Source organism: Oreochromis niloticus, linkage group LG3, assembly GCF_001858045.2.
Source record: "Oreochromis niloticus isolate F11D_XX linkage group LG3, O_niloticus_UMD_NMBU, whole genome shotgun sequence".
Taxonomy (NCBI): domain Eukaryota; kingdom Metazoa; phylum Chordata; class Actinopteri; order Cichliformes; family Cichlidae; genus Oreochromis; species Oreochromis niloticus.
This window is the reverse complement of record NC_031967.2, coordinates 61572578-61592550: the sequence shown is the minus strand read 5'-3', so window position 1 is coordinate 61592550 and position 19973 is coordinate 61572578. Positions and strand designations below refer to the sequence as shown.

The 19973-nt window shown below is 39.7% G+C and overlaps 2 protein-coding genes and 1 long non-coding RNA gene across 8 annotated transcripts in view; 1 reads left to right on the top strand and 2 right to left on the bottom strand.

Annotated features, from left to right (window-relative positions):
- The window catches only part of LOC100703578 (nuclear factor 7, ovary), a 972198-nt gene that overhangs the window by 163223 nt on the left and 789002 nt on the right, over positions 1 to 19973 (bottom strand). The window lies entirely within an intron of this gene.
- Positions 1 to 19973, top strand: part of LOC100708849 (scavenger receptor cysteine-rich type 1 protein M130) — a 284144-nt gene that overhangs the window by 68462 nt on the left and 195709 nt on the right. For both annotated transcript variants that reach the window (XM_025905760.1, XM_025905759.1), the window contains exons 3-5: positions 6105 to 6137; positions 6236 to 6529; positions 9787 to 10110. In XM_025905760.1, the coding sequence (XP_025761545.1) occupies positions 6105 to 6137; positions 6236 to 6529; positions 9787 to 10110 (651 nt within the window). The remainder of the gene's footprint in view (positions 1 to 6104; positions 6138 to 6235; positions 6530 to 9786; positions 10111 to 19973) is intronic.
- Positions 11617 to 13392, bottom strand: LOC112846340 (uncharacterized). Its single transcript, XR_003219272.1, has 3 exons — positions 12769 to 13392; positions 12595 to 12683; positions 11617 to 12515 (listed from the first exon to the last, which is right to left on the bottom strand). It is a non-coding gene; the product is annotated as an uncharacterized LOC112846340 (long non-coding RNA).

Sequence of the window (19973 nt, the reverse complement as noted above, 5' to 3'; positions counted from 1 at the left end):
GAGAGAAGGAGAAGGTCAGGAATAGTTTAAACTAAGATTGAGAAAGTAAATGGGGTGAAAGGGGGTGTAGCTTCAGGGCAGTTCACAGCCTGGCGTAAACGCAAGGTGCTGTCACACAGCTTAAGTTATTTGGTTGATTTATTTTATGACAAAATAATAAGGAAATATTAAAAATATACAACACGTTGAGAAGATTTCTTATGTTATATTTTAGTGTTTAACATGGAAGATGCCTCTCCGGAGCTTAACAGACAACAACAAACCAAGATTAGCAATAAACAATCTAAACATAAATAATAACAAATGAAGAACAATACAGAATCCAAATCTGAACCAAAGAACAAAATAGTGAAATGTGGATTATTGGGTTTTTCTCTGTATATATGAAGTATTTGTAATGTGTATCTGCTAATGAAGGCTTGTAGAGGCCAGTTTATACTCACAAACGAGTGCTCAGCCAGACTGAAAAACAGGAAGCTTTAGTGCACAAGGCATATTAATAAATATAGACACAAAAAGAGGAACTCCCCATATAAACAACGTTCAAAATGTGTGAAGTATAAAGTACCGAAATAACACTATATAAGTCACAGTTGATGATTCTAATGTTAGAGAGCTCTTGCAATTGGCGTCTGAGCTGTGCAGAGGTCTCTCTTAAGACAGGTACTTATGTAGGTTAGCATGAGGTTGAGTCCAACAGAAGCAAGGCACCCTAAATGTGCACAGCATGCAGCAGGGGTGGCCAAAATAATATAGGAAACAGATAATCTGCCTTAGGATGACTGTATTAATAACGTGTTGTACAGTATTATTTTATGTTTGTCATAACAGTGATGTCTCTATTTACAGGTTGAGTTAATTTTATACACAATGCATAACTGTGCTTGTTTAGAGTTGATGTTCTATCCAAGAGGGTTTTAAGCTTCACTGGTGAGAGTGTCCAGGTGATACATGTTGAGGGATGATGAGAACATAGCAGGTGAATTGCATGCGCGCTTACAAACACACATGATTTAAATATAGGCCAGGCCAAAGGCCTGGACTTGATGCAGCTTTCAACTTTACAGCTCCTAACTTGCAGGAATGGCGTGGAGTGTAATGAATGAATGCAAAACATGCTTACGGACACAAACATGATATGAGTTTATTTTACAGGGTAAAGGTGGACCACAGGTTGCTTTGTTTCTGCTTAGCAACTACTGAGGTAAAAGGTGTTAAAGATAAATATGCAATAAGTGAACAGGAAATGTGTAAGGGTGAGCCGGGTGAAACAAAATGTTGTAGATAATGGAAACTTGTCTAACGGGCATTAACAGTAACCCTTGCATGTTATGTATATGCTTGAGGCCAAAAGAGGCGTAAATCCAGATAGAAAATTTTGAAGTGTGCTTTTTAGCGGAGATTTAGGCTGACATGGGGATGGTGTGCATTTTACTTGGGTTGTGTTTAATAAGACTAAAAGCGTTGCTCACACACATAAAGAGTATTGAGATTGAATAAAGTTAATATAATGGATAGAGCCCAGAACATGATAATATATAAGTGAAATCAAATGCAATATGTGATTTCACTTTTATTGGGAAAATAATTAGCCAAGAAATGTGTATTGAACGCTCCACATACTTTGAAACTGCGCAACTCTGAGTGGGCAATGTAATGAAGCAACTGTTACATATTTGCATTAAACTAGCCAACATAGACTCACCACCACATGATGTTGCCCTGCAGCGGGGGCAGAAAATCATTTGCAAACCAGGGATCTTATGTTGATTATCATATTCTTACTTATGTACACACACACACAGAAGAGAAAAATTTCAAAACAAAACAAAAAACAACTTCGCTTAACCTGTCAAGCACAGGAGTAAAATAAAAATCTCTTTGGGCTCTGTTAAAATTTCTTTAGTAAAAGTGTAAAAGGCCAAACCTAGGAAGTTCGGCAAACAGGAAAGTTCCTCGAGTATCAGGAGTTAATAGTCAGGAAACATTTCTCACATTAACGCCTTATATCTGACAAATCATTGACTCATAGATGCAGATAGACACACAAGTGCACATACATCCAGATGTGCATTTAGACATTAAAAGTGTAGAGACATGTACACACAGATTGGCAAACCGGTACAGAGTCTAGCTGAAGAGCTTAACAAAGTAGACGTGGGAGTAGGGTTTGTGATTTTGCCTGATATGATATTGTGAACCAACTTTGAATAATGACAGGAACCTGAGATGAACACAGTAAGTTAGTAAGGTGTAGCAGAGAAAGGTTGTTTGTTTTCTATCCCTTACAGGAGAAGATTTCCACTAGAGAAGGACCCAGAAAAGGAGCGGAGATTACCTAAGCATGAAGTGTTTTCAAGTGGGGGCTGGTGTTTTATTGCTGGACCACCTAGAGGACATGAGGTTGTTGTCGGATTTGCTGAGTCAGGGGGCGGCTAGAGAGGGTCAGAGCGAAGGTAGTGGACCTGGGAATGGTGTAGTGACGTCTTTGGAAGACGTCAAAAGGGGGAATTGTGGAATTACAGGGATTATTTTACATAACCATCATCTTATCATTGCATTAATTATCATTTCATCAAAGTATTTATTGAAGCTGCTGGCATTATGGTATAATTTATATTATAGGGGTTATCATAATCAAATATTAACATGTTTATTACAGGTGCAGTTATAACTACTTTAAAATGATTGAGTTAAATATATATGTATCATAACTCATATGCTGAGTATATTGTTACAGTAAAATAGTAGCTGAGCAAAGGCCTGAATGTATTCAGCTTCTTGTGGTATTTGAGTTTGCTTAGTTACAGGTGACGGAAGGATGTCCAGTCCATGGTGACCTCAAAAGCCTTAGGTCATCACCATATTCGGAAGAGTATGCCACAAGGAGGAACCTCTATGTTGCATTTAATTCTTAAAATACATGAATGTTCTGTACATGCAAATTATGTGTTTGTAAGCGCAAGAAGGGGCGTTACAATACCCTGATGTTATAAAAGCAATCTAGAGTGTATTTTGGGTAGAGATGTACAACTGTTTTGCAGTTTACACCTCTCCACGCTGCGTGCATTCATTAAAATCAATTGTTTGATTGACCTCTTCTGGACCATCATTGTTTTACTCTCATCCTCAATTTCGGACCCGTAACAAGGCATGTTGGGTTCTTGTTCCGTCTCATTTTCAGATTCTTCTGAGGAGGTATCAGTGGCCTGCTGGACAAATGAAACCTCTCCTCCATCAGAATCTGCTTCGTCCATTTCCCGAAGTAAGGCCAAAGCCTGTTGCGTGGAGAGGTTCTTCCTGCGTGGCAGTGATACGGAGGCCATCCTGATGTGCGTTCTCAGAAATGCGAACAAGAAATGATTCTCCAGCCTGGGTCGGTCTGCTTTTATGCACAGCACTGTGCTGTAGGCAAGCAATGCCACTCCCTCACATACACAGTGACGATGGAACAATGGAAGATCTGTGCTGAGAGTCAAGGAAGGTGTGAATGTGTGTCTTTTATATTTGCAGGTCAGTCAGTGTGTGGGATATTTTGTATAGATACGGCAGGCATTTCTGAAAGTTGTAACACAGAGGTTTGGCCTGACTTGGACCATTCTTTCCTTCCCTGGAAGGCTACTTTCCTTCCTTACCTGCAGCGTACTATACACCATGGTAGTTTCTATGTGCAATATTTCTCATATGCAATATTAGATCTTGTCAATCCTTGTCACTACATTGGATGCCTGGCCATAAACATATATACATAGAGTTGTACATATATTTATATAGCCACACGTTATATAATATGCATAAAGTCTAGTTATACACACACACACATCTATATCATATATATATATATGTATATATATATATATATATATATATATATATATATATATATGTGTGTGTGTGTATACACACACACACGTAGATAGATATGTGTGTGTGTGTGTGTGTGTGTGTGTGTGTGTGTGTGTGTGTATACATACACCAATATTTTTGAATACACGTGTCCATATTTATGTTTCCAGATTGTTTGTATAGTGCACTTTCTATACTGTGCTTTGTCCACTTTTTTGCAATGACAATGCAGATTTTCCACTTGTGGGACAAATAAATGCAGATTTGCTGTGTGTGTGTGTGTGTGTGTGTGTGTGTGTGTGTGTGTGTGTGTGTGTGTGTGTTTGTGCAACATTGGCATTTGTTTACTTAGATCCAAGGCAGGCCAAACCTCTGTGACAGACATTCACAATATATGGGTACACAAGTCTGTTTTATTTCAAAGTGTTTCAAACTTTGAAACGAACCTTGGTAGGGAACAGCTGTTTGTGTAGTAAACGCTGCTCTTATCTGCATGTTACTACATAGCTAAACTCTGTGTGTGTGTGTGTGTGTGTGTGTGTGTGTGTGTGTGTGTGTGTGTGTGTACACACTGAGCAGAGGAGGAGAACAGTTAAGAGCATGGCTACTGTGAAGCAACCTCTGTTATCATTGCCATGCTGGGAATTTACTGAGTTAACATTAGATGACATTTGCCCTCAATACATCAGCCATAAAAATACAGGCTCTGAAATGTACTCACAGTAAAATGTAAGTCTTTGGAGGATGTTTCTACCAGCTGTTGTGCAAAGCTAACTTAACCTTGTTCTATATTAATGCAATAATAAAATAATGTTAGCATATTGCTGCGGAGGTGTGGTCCATGGCTCAGCTGCAGGGGAGGTGGGCCAGTGCCAGGGAGGTTGGAGGAACAGGTGAAGGTGATCCAGCTAATAAGGTTTTCCTTCTATTTCAGAATGAGGGTCTGGTTGTTTGGCAGAAATGGTCTGTTATGAATGTAAAAAATAGTAAATATTTCAGCATCGTGGCAGATAAGATGAAGGGTGTTACAAAACAAGAGCAGATTTCATTTGGACTTAGTTCCTTTTATAATTGAACCATCAAGGAGAGTTTTCTCCATTCTGAATCTGCTGGGAGACTAGCTGCAGTGCAACTTGAAAAGACCGTCCACTTATTGAGACGCCATGGTTTACAGAACAAAACTGTAAATTTGGTCATAAAGTGCCACTGACAGTTGGCACAAAGTTGAAATTCTTTGAATAAATCTAAGCATCATCATCTTAAATGCAAATTTATCTCCAGTACACTTGATGTAACCTAACACTGAGTATGAAAGCACAGCAACTGTGCACCAGTCAAAGACGTTAGTTCATCACATTACTGCAGACTAACCTGTTCATCGTGGACAAAACTACCGAATATTGTCATTCAACATTTTATTTTATTTTTCATTCATTACAAAATTTGTATAGCAAGGTTTTCGCTGGACGTTTCACAAAATAGAAACACGTAATGTATCAAAGCACATCGTATGCAAATCCAATAAGTTATTAACATTTTGTAGTTAAAAGCTGTGAATGATTTTTAACATTACAAAAAACAGGCATTTTGAAGGGGTATGTAAACTCACTTTATTTAGATTTGTTTGTTTCTTTAAAGAACTGATAGTAGTCTCTTTGTAATAAACAAGCCTTTTATAACCTTTGACCACTTGCATATAGCTTCATCAGCAGATTTGTGAATCGATCAATATGTGGTCTTCAAACTAGAAGAGTTTGTGCCTTTGAAAGGGTTAAACTGGTCACCGTATTCCTGTTTTGTCTTTCTGGTGTATTTTTAAAATCCTGAAGCTGCTTCACTGACAAATGCCACTGTGCAAACAGGGTCGCATCAAACTGTTTGAGTCATTGATTGTCTCACTAGAAAATCTCTATTCAAAAAAGTCTATAAAAAGACTTTACAGACTGCTACTACTAGTTATGTTTTTTTTTCTTCTTTAGTCCCATGTGCTTTCATTTAACCGTACTTAATCAGAGTCCTATTAAGCTTTCTCTTCATACTATCTATTCAACGGAGGTTTCTTCCTTTCAAGAGGGAGTTTTTCATCCCCACTGTCATCATGCGCTTGTTCATAGGGAGTCATATTCATATTATTGTACTTTTCCAAGAGGTTTTGAGACAAAGTTAAGAGGCCTTGAGATTTGCAGATGAGGCAGGTGACGCAGCCAAGAGAAAAAAAAAAACACAAAATGATGGTTCTTCTCTCATTTTCTCCTCAGGACTCCAGGCTGAAGTAAAACACAATTCAACAGGTAAACAGAAAAATAAAAAATAGTACCAAAATCAAACTCACTAGAAAATTTTATGAGGAATTTCCCCTCTTTACTGAAACTCTCTGCTTTCTATTCAGAGTTTGTGAGGTTGGTGGGAGGAGCCAGTCGCTGTGCAGGCACACTGGAGCTGAAGCATCAGGGAGAATGGAGACGAGCTACTAGTGGAGATGTAGTGGACTACTTTGAAATGAAGGAAGCAGATGCTTTCTGTCAAGACCTGAACTGTGGCTCTGCTGTTTCTTTACGAAAGAGACAGGTGTCATCCCAATCTTTGTGGCTAGTCATAGTTGGATGTCGACCTTTTGATTATGATTCGCGAAGATGTGTAATGTCATGGAACGCTTCTTCGGTTCTGGAGCTCACCTGTTCAGGTAAGCCAGACTGGTGATATTAGATGATGTCACCAGTCTGTGACATCATCTAATGATTGATAGAGGTTGGTGAAGCAGACAGCAAAGGTCCTGTTTGATAACTACTCCTGTTTCTGCATCTTAGCTTGACTTAACTCTTGTCAAGAGGAGAAATGTTTTACTGCTATTATTTGCTGCTATTTTTATAATCATCATTACCATTTCATTATTAATAGTGATGTTGCATGCAGATGCATTCAGATGTTCGAATATATTGGTATTATATTAGTCTTTATTACAGGTCCAAGAAGAACCACCTTAAACTGTTGAGTTGAATCTATAACCCGAAATGCTTTTGAATTTATAATCTTAAATGTTTGTATGCAGACTGCATGGGGAAAGAAAAGGCCCCACGTAGAGTAACTCCAAAATGAGACAGGAAGTTACAGGTGTTTGAAGTTGCATGCTTCTGCAGAAGTGAAACCGAAAGCAGAGTCTGAGTGCAAGCCAAGAGTAGGTTATTTTATTATGCATTTATCGCTGATTAAGCTTTAAGTAGTTGTGTTAGATTGAAACAGTTGTTTTATACATTTTACATATAAGTCAAGATCAGTACACACAGGATGGCCTTAGCCTGGTTGCCTAAGTTGAGGCCAACTAAGGTGCAGAGAGCATCTGTGCACGCACAGACAGGCATACACACACACACATAGTTTCAGTTGTGCTGGCCTTCTGTCTAGTGGAAAGGTTACAAGGTTTAGCTGGGGGGCTGAGAGGTGAAATAAAGGGCAGCAGAAGCTGACATATACATACACACAGTGTTAGACGCATTTATATAGGTAAGAGTTTAATTATGTTTTGCTTGCGACTGCAAAGTGGGGGTGCGTACGTGTTAGTCTGTTCCAGGAAGTACACCAGATGTCCCAGAGATAAGCGACAGCGAAGACGAGCTGAGGGGAAGCACCGAGCCGAAGACGATGACTGTGTTCAAAGTTAACTGAATGTTTGTGGTTTTGAGTTGACGTATGCTGTATTGTGTCTGAGAGGGCGGGGGGGGGGGGGGGGGGAGCAGTATCACCCCCAACCCTATAAAACCTTTGTCTGACTATTGTAAGGTAGTTCGACGCTGAAATCTGCACAGCATTCGGACTCACACATGTGTATTCATTAAAATGTCGTCTAATTGCACCGGCCGGATCAGTGGTGGTTATTTTGAATTCCTCCACAACATTTCTGAACCTTCAAATTCAAAATTCAAATTTTATTTGTCACATACACAGTCATACACAGTACGATATGCAGTGAAATGCCTTATACAACTGCTCGTGACCTAAAGAAAAAAAAGAAAAGGCTATGAATGAAATAGGAAATAAATATGAAAATTAAAAGGGGTGAATTTAACTAGGAAGGAATAAAATAGAATATATATGAATTAGAGTTGAAAATAAAATAACTGTACACCACAAATTAGAATGAAGGGTAAAATTAACTGGGAGAGAGTAAGATAACATATATCTGAATTAAAGTTGAAAATAGAATATCTGTACAACAAAATACACAATACAATACAAATTAGAACTCTTTAGTTTCTTTTCATATTTGTGCATTATTAATTTGAGTTTTTATGTATTTTTGCTTCTTTCTGTTCTGCTTTCTATTGTTTTTAACTTATTTTCTGTACAGCACTTTGGTCCTGTGCTGGGTATTTTAAAGTGCTTTATAAATAAAATTGGATTTTCATCATGTAATTAGAGCTGTGAGTAAGAAGCATGCTCACTTCATACAGGTCCTTAAATATACTCCACAGCGCTTCTTGCAGACAATAACACAACCTGTTCAAAATAGTTGAAAAGCTACAGTTGTTGTTTCTCTGTTCATGTTAATCTCTGGCTCTCTTCCACAACCTGTCTTCATACCTTCACCTCCACCTGGTTGCAGCAGATGGCTGCACCTCCCTGAGTTAAACTGAATTTAAATTCATATCATGCATAAAATTATGGCTGACTTTGCTCTGAGCACTACAGACAACTATTATCCTCCGAGCTCCATCTATTGCTAACCTTTCGTGCTTTAGTGATGGCCTTTCCTGCCCAGTGTTTTTTTTCTCTCTAATTACCTGGTTGTATATTTAAATTCCCTTCAATTTAGTTTCAGTTATTTAGCACCAAATACCTCAAGGCACTTTATATTGTAGCTAAAGACCTTAATAATAATAATGATAATAATAATGGATCGGATTTATATAGCGCTTTACAATTCCATTATTCATTCACTCTCACATTCACACACTGGTGGAGGCAAGCTACAGTTGTAGCCACCGCTGCCCTGGGGCAGACTGACAGAAGCAAGGCTGCCATATCGTGCCATCGGCCCCTCTGTCCATCACCAGTAGGCTTACAATAATACAGAGAAAATGCAAGAAGAACCTCTGATAGAACAGTAGTATCTCATAAATATGTCTTAACCATCCAGGTATGTTAATCTCAATTGCCTTCATCAGTCTCATCCATCAGCTGAGATTGAAGTCAGTTTGATGAGTGACAAAATTTCTTCCACTGAAAGTGCTACGTCTAAGTGTTGAACTCCATGCCTGGAGGGCCGGTGTCCTGCAGGTTTTAGATGTGTGCTTGATCCAACACTGCTGATTGAAATGGCTAAATCACCTCCTCAACATGTCTTGTCAACAAGACAACAACATGTCAACAAGTTCTCCAGGAGCTTGGTAATGAACTAATCATTTGATTTGCCCTCGAGGCCTGGAGTTCAACACCTCTGGTCTAGATAAACAGAATGAACCTTTTGGGGTGTCTCATAATTAAATGCAGATGGGGTGTAAAACACATGGTGAGTGAAAAGTCCACACGTATGTCCTAGTCTGGATGCAAGTGCTCTTTTGGAGAGTTCTGATAATATAAGGGCCTTAAGACAGGAAAGGCCAGTAATTTACTTAGTTAGCTTTCAGTGTCTCGTCACTACTTTCTGCTCTCCTCATATCTCTGTGTTTCCCTGTCGAAGTGAGTTTCCCTTTCTGGAGTTCCATCTTTTGTTCAGATTGGGTAACCTGCTGTATTCTGCTGCTCCAAGTGTCATTAAAGCTCAGTGGATGTCTTGGAGTTTGTCTGCATTTGATGACATATATCAGAATGAACTGTGTGTGTTCTGATGTTAATGATGAAATGATGTTGGAGTTGTGCTGAGTAGACTTTGAATCAGTGAAGTGTCTTCTCGTGTCTGCTGTCTCTGATCTCTGTCTGTTGGATCTTCTCTGATCTCTTCAGACTCTGTGAGGCTGCTGAATGGGACCAGTCTGTGTTCAGGCAGACTGGAGGTCAACTACAACCAGTCTAACCAGTCCAAGCAGAGCTGGACCTCCGTGTGTGAAGCTGATTTTGACCAGCAGGATGCAGAGGTGGTCTGTAGGGAGCTTGGCTGCGGGCCTCCCTCAACCCTCCAGGGGGCGCTCTATGGAGATGTGGGGGCTCCAGTGTGGAGCAAAGAGTTCCAGTGTGAAGGCCATGAGTCTGCTCTCCTGGACTGTAGGAGCTCAAACTCTACTAGAAGCAGCTGCTCACCAGGCAAAGCTGTTGGACTCACCTGCTCAGGTAGAAGAGCAGCTGCAGCTTCGATTTGCTTCAAACACACTTCATTTTTTATTTATGACTCTCTGCTTTCTGTTCAGAGCCTATCAGGTTAGTGGGAGGAGCCAGTCACTGTGCAGGTACACTGGAAATGAAACTGGGAGAGTGGAGACCAGTGTATACAACGGCCAGGACCCTGAAGGAACCAGCTGCTTTTTGCAAACATCTGGACTGTGGCTCAGATGTTTCTGTAAAAAAGAGAGAGCCCTCAAACACACCTGTGTGGATTCTCAGATTTTTCTGTGAAACTTCTTATTTTTCTATGATGGGGTGTTTACAGTCACCAACCATCATCAGTGAATCATTTACTGCTGGTTCAGTCATGGAACTCACCTGCTCAGGTAAGCCAATCTGTGACATCATCAATTGTATAGCTAGAGGTGGGTGGAGCAGACAGACTTGAGTCCAGCAAATGTGCTTTATGATAACAGCTTCTGTTTTTGCATCTTAGCTGGATTTTATTGTTACTCTTTAGTTTCTCCTTCTTATTATTTTCACAGATCAAATGAATGCTGTTTTTCTTCTGAAGCTCTGTCTGTTGTCTGAATGTGTTTTAGTGTGAATAACAGTAGCTCAAAATTCCTACATAATTATCTGAGAGTCTGATAAACTCATTAGCACTACCTTTTCTGCCTGCTCACTTCTATCCTCTTCTTCTATATTGCTGTGCCTTCTTTCCCCCTCACCACCATGTGAAGCAGAGCTTTCAGCTGCTCTGCTCCCAGGCTGTGGAACTCTCTAACCCCAGATATAAGAAACATTGATTCTCTCCCCCAGTTTAAACCTCATCTCAAAACCCATCTGTTCATATCTGCATATTCACTGTAAACCCACTTTTTGTTAATTTTATCTTGTGCTTTGTTTTATTGTTCTTCATTTTTTCATTGTTCTATTATGTTTTTTCTCCTATTGTAAAGTGTCCTTGGGTGTCTTGAAAGGCGCTTTATGAATACATTTCATCATCATTATTATTGTTATTATTGTTTTTGTTGTTGTTGTTGTTGCTAAAGATGGATCTCTGTGCTGTCATGTCTCTCTAGGAAATTAGGAGGCAGGTGCAGGGCAGATGGGAGAATAGCGGCCTGGTGGACTTTAACCTCTGTGTTGGTGCTGCCGAAGGACGGGTGGCTGAAGAAGATGAATCTCAGGGAGAAGGAGAGGAAGTCCAATGAGCTCATCTCACAGTCAGACACATTTTCAGCTGACAAATGAGGAACCATCAGTTCAGATTTGACTTTTTTCCCTTTAAACAGCCTTCAACTGTAATGATTCTGCAGTTTTCTTACTGACAGCATTAAAATACTAAAACTATCAATGTGTCTATGAGTCTGTCAAGATTGTCTAATCTCTCTGCTCACTGTTTCCTACTAGACAAATCAAATATGAGCACAGATGATGAGTTTCCTCTAAATAATCCAGTGGTGCGCTCTGCTATTTTTGTTGTGGTCATAATTTAATGTAGACTTTATTTGAAGGATATTTATTAAAGAAATTTAGCAGGAGCAAAGCTAAAGCAGAATCAAATGATAATAACATCACAGAATAATAATGAAATAACATCAGTTATACTTGTCTAATTAACTTACTCCGAGCTAATGCTTTTCATATCTTTGGGAGGAAAGAGACTGGCGAGGAGACGGGCCTGAAGATGTGTTTATCTCAGTGTTTCATGTTAAAGAAAATAATCCAGGAGGAAAGCAATGGATTCTTTCTGAAAAATTTAACATTTGATGAGCAGAGAAAAATCCAATTAAAATAGTGTCCAATACGAGGACATCAAGTCTGTATTAAAAGTCCAACCCTTTAAAATGGACCATACCAATTTAAATCAGGTATGGATTGGGACACTTATGATCCCATTCATGGTTCTTATGGGTCTGAAACAGTCTAAGCAGAATCAGGACATAAACAGTGTTTTGGTATCCATCCTGACCTCTTACAGCAGTAAATTTTTGATTTTCTTTACCTTTTGTTTAAGTCAGCAGAGATTGCTGTCAGAATGAAACAAGAATTATGGATCCCAATAAACTGTAAACAACTGTAAAAGCCTATGAAGAAAATTTCAAGGAGACCTACAAAATTGTGCATGGACCTCTAAATAAAAGAATTTCTGTCAAACTACAACTGTTACTACAAAGGGGTTATTGGTGAAACTTTACACTCTGAAATATTGAAAGATTTAAAGGATGAGACAGCTCAGCACAGCATGTTATTAACTTCACACATGAAGTGGTTCAGTCCAGTCAGAATTCAGTTTTGCAGCCACCGTCCACATCCTGCTTCTTCAACTGGTCGTCACGGTAACTCTGGACTTTCCTCCAACGAATCCTGAAGTCTGTCAGTCCTTCTGACAGCATGAGGCCTGACAGCTGGACAAAATGTGCAGATGATGACAAACATGAAGCATAGTTTGAACTTGTGTTAAGTCTGTGTGACTGACCTGCTGACCTGCTGTGAAACCTGCTGCTGGATCTCTGTGCTGTGCATGTCTGCCTCTGACTGAAGCTTCATTTTCACCACTGTTTGCTTTGTCACTGCTAAACATGAACCACATATAAAAACACAGACATTAGTGTTTTACATGATGACAGGATCTTACAGTGTTTAAATTCAGGACCTCACCTGTGTAGTTACAGCCACCATCGTACTATTTTCCAATTCAATTCAATTCAATTCAATTTTATTTATATAGCGCCAAATCACAACAAAAGTCGCCTCAAGGCACTTGTTAAGGTTAAAAAATATAGGAAGTAAATACAGGCGGAATGCAAGTAACCACACTGGTCCAAAAGGTAAAGTCGGACGATGATTTTAATGAAAAGACACGCGTGGGAGAATGAGCTGACCCTGTACGGAGACAGCACAAAAATCTCATCCTCCAAACATCAAAATACAGTTTTATATGCATCAGAGTATATTTAATGACGCCCCCTCATTGCGTCATTACATCAGCTTCAAAACCACAAATGTTCTATTTGACAATTCGAGACACCATCAAAGTACACTGGCCTCCATCCTCTCCCCGGTGGTTTCCCCTAAGCCAGCTCAGCTCTCGCATTGTGCATCTGCTTCTTCATCAGTCACAGGAAGCATGCTCAACTTTCACCTACACCCTAACCGTATGTGTGTGTATGTGTGTCTGTGCGTGCACAGAGTAGATTTCCTGTCCTTGCAGTCTGCACAGAAACATTTAAGATTATAAACACCTTCAAAAGCCTTTAGAATTACAGATTCAACTCAACAGTTCAAAGTGGTTCTTACTGGACCTGTACTAAAGACTAATATCATACCAATATATTTGAACATCTGAATGCATCTGAATGCAATATCACTATTAATAATGAAATGGTAATGATGATTATAAAAATAGCAGCAAATAATAGCAGCAAAATATCTTTCTACTCTTCACACGCTTTATATTGTACAGTAGATAGCACAATAATAAATACAGAGAAAAACCCAACAATCATATGACCCCCTATGAGCAAGCACTTTGGCGACAGTGGGAAGGAAAAACTCCCTTTTAACAGGAAGAAACCTCCGGCAGAACCAGGCTCAGGGAGGGGCGGGGCCATCTGCTGCGACCGGTTGGGGTGAAAGAAGGAAAACAGGATAAAGACATGCTGTGGAAGAGAGACAGAGATTAATAACAGATATGATTCGATGCAGAGAGGTCTATTAACACATAGTGAGTGAGAAAGGTGACTGGAAAGGAAAAACTCAATGCATCATGGGAATCCCCGGCAGCCTACGTCTATTGCAGCATAACTAAGGGAGGATCCAGGGTCACCTGGTCCAGCCCTAACTATATGCTTTAGCAAAAAGGAAAGTTTTAAGCCTAATCTTGAAAGTAGAGATAGTGTCCGTCTCCCGAATCCAAACTGGAAGCTGGTTCCACAGAAGAGGGGCCTGAAAACTGAAGGCTCTGCCTCCCATTCTACTTTTAAATACTCTAGGAACAACAAGTAAGCCTGCAGTGTGAGAGCGAAGTGCTCTAATAGGGTGATATGGTACTACAAGGTCATTAAGATAAGATGGGGCCTGATTATTTAAGACCTTGTATGTGAGGAGCAGGATTTTGAATTCAATTCTGGATTTAACAGGAAGCCAATGAAGGGAAGCCAAAACAGGAGAAATTTGCTCTCTCTTTCTAGTCCCTGTCAGGACTCTTGCTGCAGCATTTTGGATCAGCTGAAGACTTTTCAGTGAAGTTTTAGGACATCCTGATAATAATGAATTGCAGTAGTCCAGCCTGGAAGTAATAAATGCATGAACTAGTTTTTCAGCGTCACTCTGAGACAGGATATTTCTAATTTTAGAGATGTTGCGCAAATGGAAGAAAGCAGTCTTACATATTTGTTTAATATGTGCGTTGAAGGACATGTCCTGATCAAAAATGACTCCAAGGTTCCTCACAGCATTACTGGAGGCCAAGATAATGCCATCCAGAGTAAGAATCTGCTTAGATACCATATTTCTAAGATTTTCAGGGCCGAGTACAATAACCTCAGTTTGATCTGAATTAAGAAGCAGAAAGTTAGCGGCCATCCAGGTCTTTATGTCTTTAAGACATTCCTGCAGTTTAACTAATTGGTGTGTGTTACCTGGCTTCATGGATAGATAGAGCTGCGTGTCATCTGCATACCAGTGAAAATTTATGCTATGTCTTCTAATGATGCTGCCTAAGGGAAGCATGTATAATGTAAACAGAATTGGTCCTAGCACTGAACCCTGTGGAACTCCATAATTGACCTTAGTGTGTGAAGAGGACTCTCCATTTACATGTACAAATTTGAGTCTATTAGATAGATATGATTTAAACCACTGCAGCACAGTACCTGTAATACCTACAGCATGTTCTAATCACTCTAATAGGATATTATGATCAACAGTATCGAACGCAGCACTAAGGTCTAGCAGGACAAGCACAGAGATGAGTCCACTGTCAGAGGCCATAAGAAGATCATTTGTAACCTTCACTAAAGCTGTTTCTGTGCTGTGATGAGCTCTGAAACCTGACTGAAACTCTTCAAATAAGCCATTCCTCTGCAGATGATCTGTTAGCAGAGAATACATGTATTGATACACAGTACTCATTGGGATTGAGGTTATTAGGCTCAGAAGACATCCAGTTAGTGAATGTAGAGGTTGTGTTGTCAGACCAGAAGGACCAGTGATCCCTGTAGAGACCAATCCACACATACTGAACCCCTGATCCATTCAAAGTGAGCTGGATGCTGGATTTCTCCTCTTTGCTTCTTATACTGGTCAGGTCTGTGTGGTATGTCCTGCAGTACGACTGAGCCGCTGACCAGGTTTGGTTCTCCATCACTAAGATGTAACTTGTACTGCTGGCTGTGAAATATTGAAAAGAGATTTTTTCTTTTAAATAGGTAAATTATGACTCACATAAAACTGTAATAACAGTGGTAACAAGTCATTTTCCTACCATTGTAACACAGGAAAGGGTAAGAATCTCCACAGGGTCTGTCATTCATCTGTGTTTGTCCCTGAAGAGCCACACAGTATTCCTTTGCTTTTACACAGTCTGGTTGGCCGTTAGCCCAGATCAAAAATTCATGAGTACTGCCAACATAAAACAGTTTTCCCTCCATGGACCACTTCCAGCTGTAACGATCATCGTAGAGCCCTATCCAAGCCCAGTTATCAATATTTTGTGCCATTGTCACAAGCAGTTGGTTGATGTTGCTGTTGTAGATGGTGACCAAGTAAGTGCAGTAACTCTGAGCTTCGGTCCAGGTCTTCAGCTGGTTCACAAAGTGGTATTCTCTGGAGCGGGGAGGAAGAGTGGAAAGTCCTCCTGAGAAAAATGAGACAAAGTCTTTTTATCTGTGAAACTGGCTTATAGATGGATCAATAACAAATGCAAATCTACAAAAAATTAAAATTCAATCTGAGTAGTCATACTGTAGAAATTCAAAGAGTGGTGGGAACTAAACTACGTATTTTACTTTTACTTCCTGCATTTTCAGTGAATTTTGGTGAGAGAGGGACAAAACCTGCAGCCTCAGAATCTGTGAGATGTCGGCTTTCAGCACCCAACGGCGTATCCACGTACGTGCCGTTGGTTGATAAGGGCACGTACGCAAATGTTCTGTTTCCATCTTTTTGCAGAATTCGTTTACCTGCTCTCATTTGCTGTTTTACCTGTTTGACGGTTGTTGAAATTGTTTTGTAAGCTTTAACCTGAGATTCTGATATTTCTGGCAAATTAGATTTATATGTAAAATTCAATTCAGGATTTAATTAATCAATATCGCCTTATTCAAACTCAAAACGATTTGAATCAGGAAATCATTTTTTTTTAAATCCACCCCTAAAATATGCCATCATTATGAGATGTGTTAAGAATAAACGTAAAAATGGTAATGGTGGGAGGATCGATCCAAATATAGATTGTATCGATACCTAGTCTGCATCGGTATCGGATTGATACTAGCCTGGTGAGATTGTTTCTTTACTTTAAGTCCCGCTCTTGTTTGCAATGCTGTGGTTTTGGCAAAGACAAAGAAAGCCAGGTCACCGGACTTGCCACTCCTCTGTCAGCGCAGAGCAGGCACACTTTGCTTTGCCGTCACTGATGCGACTTAGACGCTTTGGGGGTTGTTAAGTTGTTTACATATTGTTTATACTATTTACTATTTAATAATAAAAAAGGAAACATCACAAAAAACATTTAAAAATTCACTGAGATTTAACAATTCAAGGACGCATCCACCTTATTTATTGAAAAGTATCTAGCTTCTAGCTTCCCAGTTCTTAGTTTGCTACTTTATGTTTTGTTATTTTGTTTTTTGTATCCACTTTTTGAGTTTTGTACAGCAATAAAGTTGCCTCTTTTCATTATCGCCGTCTGCCACACAGCTCAACCTTGACAGAACGACACAATCACAACACGGACCCAACAGACTCAGCTCATGATTAAAAGGAATGAGATCTTTACTGCATCCTATGGCTGGTGAGTTGCATCACCCAAGGTCGAGACTTAAGGACATTTCCAGTTGGGCTGAACGCCACTGAAGCGATTTTCAGTAGAAATTCTCACCCCTCAAATCCCTGGGACACACAAACCCCTCCGCTAGGATAAGGTCACGTTTCTATTACCATGCAGTAATATCATTTTATTAATATAGCATAGCGTTCAGTTAGCTTTGCACAAAAATAAATGTCCAAAACATTCTCTAAAAAACGATTACTTTCTTACTCTGAGTACATTTTACAGCCTGTACTTTCTGGCTTTTACTTTAAGTTGAATCAGTACCGTATTTTTTGGACCATAAGGCGACCTGGATTCTAAGGCGCAACAGGCAGATCAGTCTTCATCCAACTCATTCACCATAACATTCAACATTGTTCAGTTGTAACACATAAAATACAGTTCAATACACTCACTTTTTCAGTTCCTTCCTCTTCCACAAATCCATCTAATTCTTCATCTTTACAGCTGCTCTATTCCCATGTTCTACTGCGTGACTGATAGCCTTGAGTCTGAAATCCGCTTCGTAAGCGTCTCTTAACAGGTGCCATTTTAGGGTCCTTATACACACAATACGTTAATATTATGTTGAAGCACAGTACGTATTACTCCCTGAGGCTCCTGACTACAGTAGCAGTCATGCTCCAACAACCCATCAAGCGATGCAGCTTCGTAGCTTACCAAAATCAAACTATACATTTTCACAGATTTTTGAGTGCCGTGTAGCACATAAAATCGGTTTGAGGTCAGTAAGACCAACCAGAATGAATACATGAGATGCACCGGATTATATGGCGTACTGTTGATTTTTGAGAAAATGACAGGATTTTAAGTGAAAAAACGAAAAATATGGTATTAAACTACTTTTTTACCCCAAGCATCTGTATGTCAACATATGCACACAATCATCTAACAGACAATAATCATATTAGTTCAAACCTAGCCCCACCCTATCGTGTGATTTACTGAGGTCAGATGGCCCAGGATGTGAGTGGGTGTTAAAGCGTCTAAGAAAGGATCTCAAAACTGGATTATAGATGGCAGACAGTTGGTGTTGAAAGTCACCACCTGTATTCAAAGATGGTCATTGGTTTGATAGATATAATATTATGTAGCTACAAAAAAGCCATTCAATGAATCAAAATCTAAATAAGACGCAACAACAAATTCATATTTCAAAATGTATGCAGCTATTGTGGTAAGAGAAGGTACAGATTTTCTTAATCTGTCCTTGATGTGTTATTAAACGCATTGTTTATTTATTTTTACATGTAATCTAAAATGAAACAAGTGTTACTTAGTATATTTATTGGCTAAAGTTCCAAGAGTTAAGATATTAATACTGACCTGAGAGCAGCAGGATGAGCAGTAAACTGGTTTCTTCCATTCTTGGTTTCTCTATCATGGATATAGTCATCATGATTATTACTGTACCATATTTATTATTTAATGTTCCTTCTCTCCGGTTCTCTACGTTGCCAGTAAAAGAAGTTGTTAATAAACAGTTTAGTGTTCATTTACAAAATAATTGTATTCAGTACTTTTGGAATATTTTAATATTTACATTTTCTCTATAATCCTTAAAAAGTTACATACACAAAACATCATAGTGTCTCTATTTCAAATTAATTCAATATCCAGTGAGATTAATAGAAAAAATAATGCTAGATAACTCACCCATCAATCTTCTCTTCATCTGTTGAGTGAAGGTGACTTTTAAAGAGGTCATTGTTTGATCTTTTCATATATTTTACTATCAAATGAGAATGAGGAGGGGAGTTTCAGTAGAAGTTATGGTAACAATCCATAATAGATGTTAGCAAATAATATTAATACATTAAGCTTATCAAAACTAAAACCCAATCTTAGGGAAATCTTACCGGGAAATAAAGTGCTTATATTATTTTGTTCTTTTAGCTCAAAGTCATTCGCCAAGTGGAGGTGGTGGTCACACTGTGAGTGGGTGACACTGACTATGAATCAGTACAGTCAGACAGTGGAGTAGCCATACAGATATAACGCCTCAAGTCCTAAAAGCATGGAGAATCCTCTTCACTGACGAGCCTGGTTAACGAGACAGATGAGTCGGGTGCGAAAGGTGCCAAATTCCACCATTCCCACCTGGGTGGAAACCTCTGGGGAAACAGAAACAGGACTAGACGGTATGGAGACCTCTGGCAGAGACAGCGCTAGCTTGAGCTGTGCAGGGCACACAGTCAGCTCAGGCCGCTTCTCCAGATCAAGCCGTGCTGTCGTGTCTGTAGCTGGCTGGATAAGTTCACCTGAGCTCCAAGCAGACGATGGAGGAGACTGGGACGGCTGAACTCTCAGTGGAGACAGCTGCAGAAGCTTGCTGGACAGGCTGCACTGGTTGCAGAGCTGGAGTTTACATCTGCGGGTCAGGCAGTGGAAAGGAGGCTAGAGAACAGAACGACGTTGGCTGTGATAGAGAGCACTGGAATCAGGGCTCCCTTTCAAAGAGAGGCCAAGGTGTGTTGGCTATCGTAGCAGATGGATCATGGTGAAGTGTGATGGATAAAAAGTCCAATGTTAGTGGATGTAATTAGTCCAGTAACCAGGGGAGACTGGAGACCAGGGATTGAAGTGTGTGAATGACTGCTCTCCAGTATTTCTGACTGGGCCTTTTCAGCCACTGTTTGCCCCACTATGAAAATCATGTCCTTCATATCCTTCCAATGTGTGGTTGTGTCGTTCTGTCATGTAGCGTTACTGTGGCAGGTGGGAAGAGGACCCAGCGCAGAAACAAAGGAGTGAACTCAAGAAGGCAGCTTTATTGAACTGTGACAAACAACTGAGTACAAGAAAACAG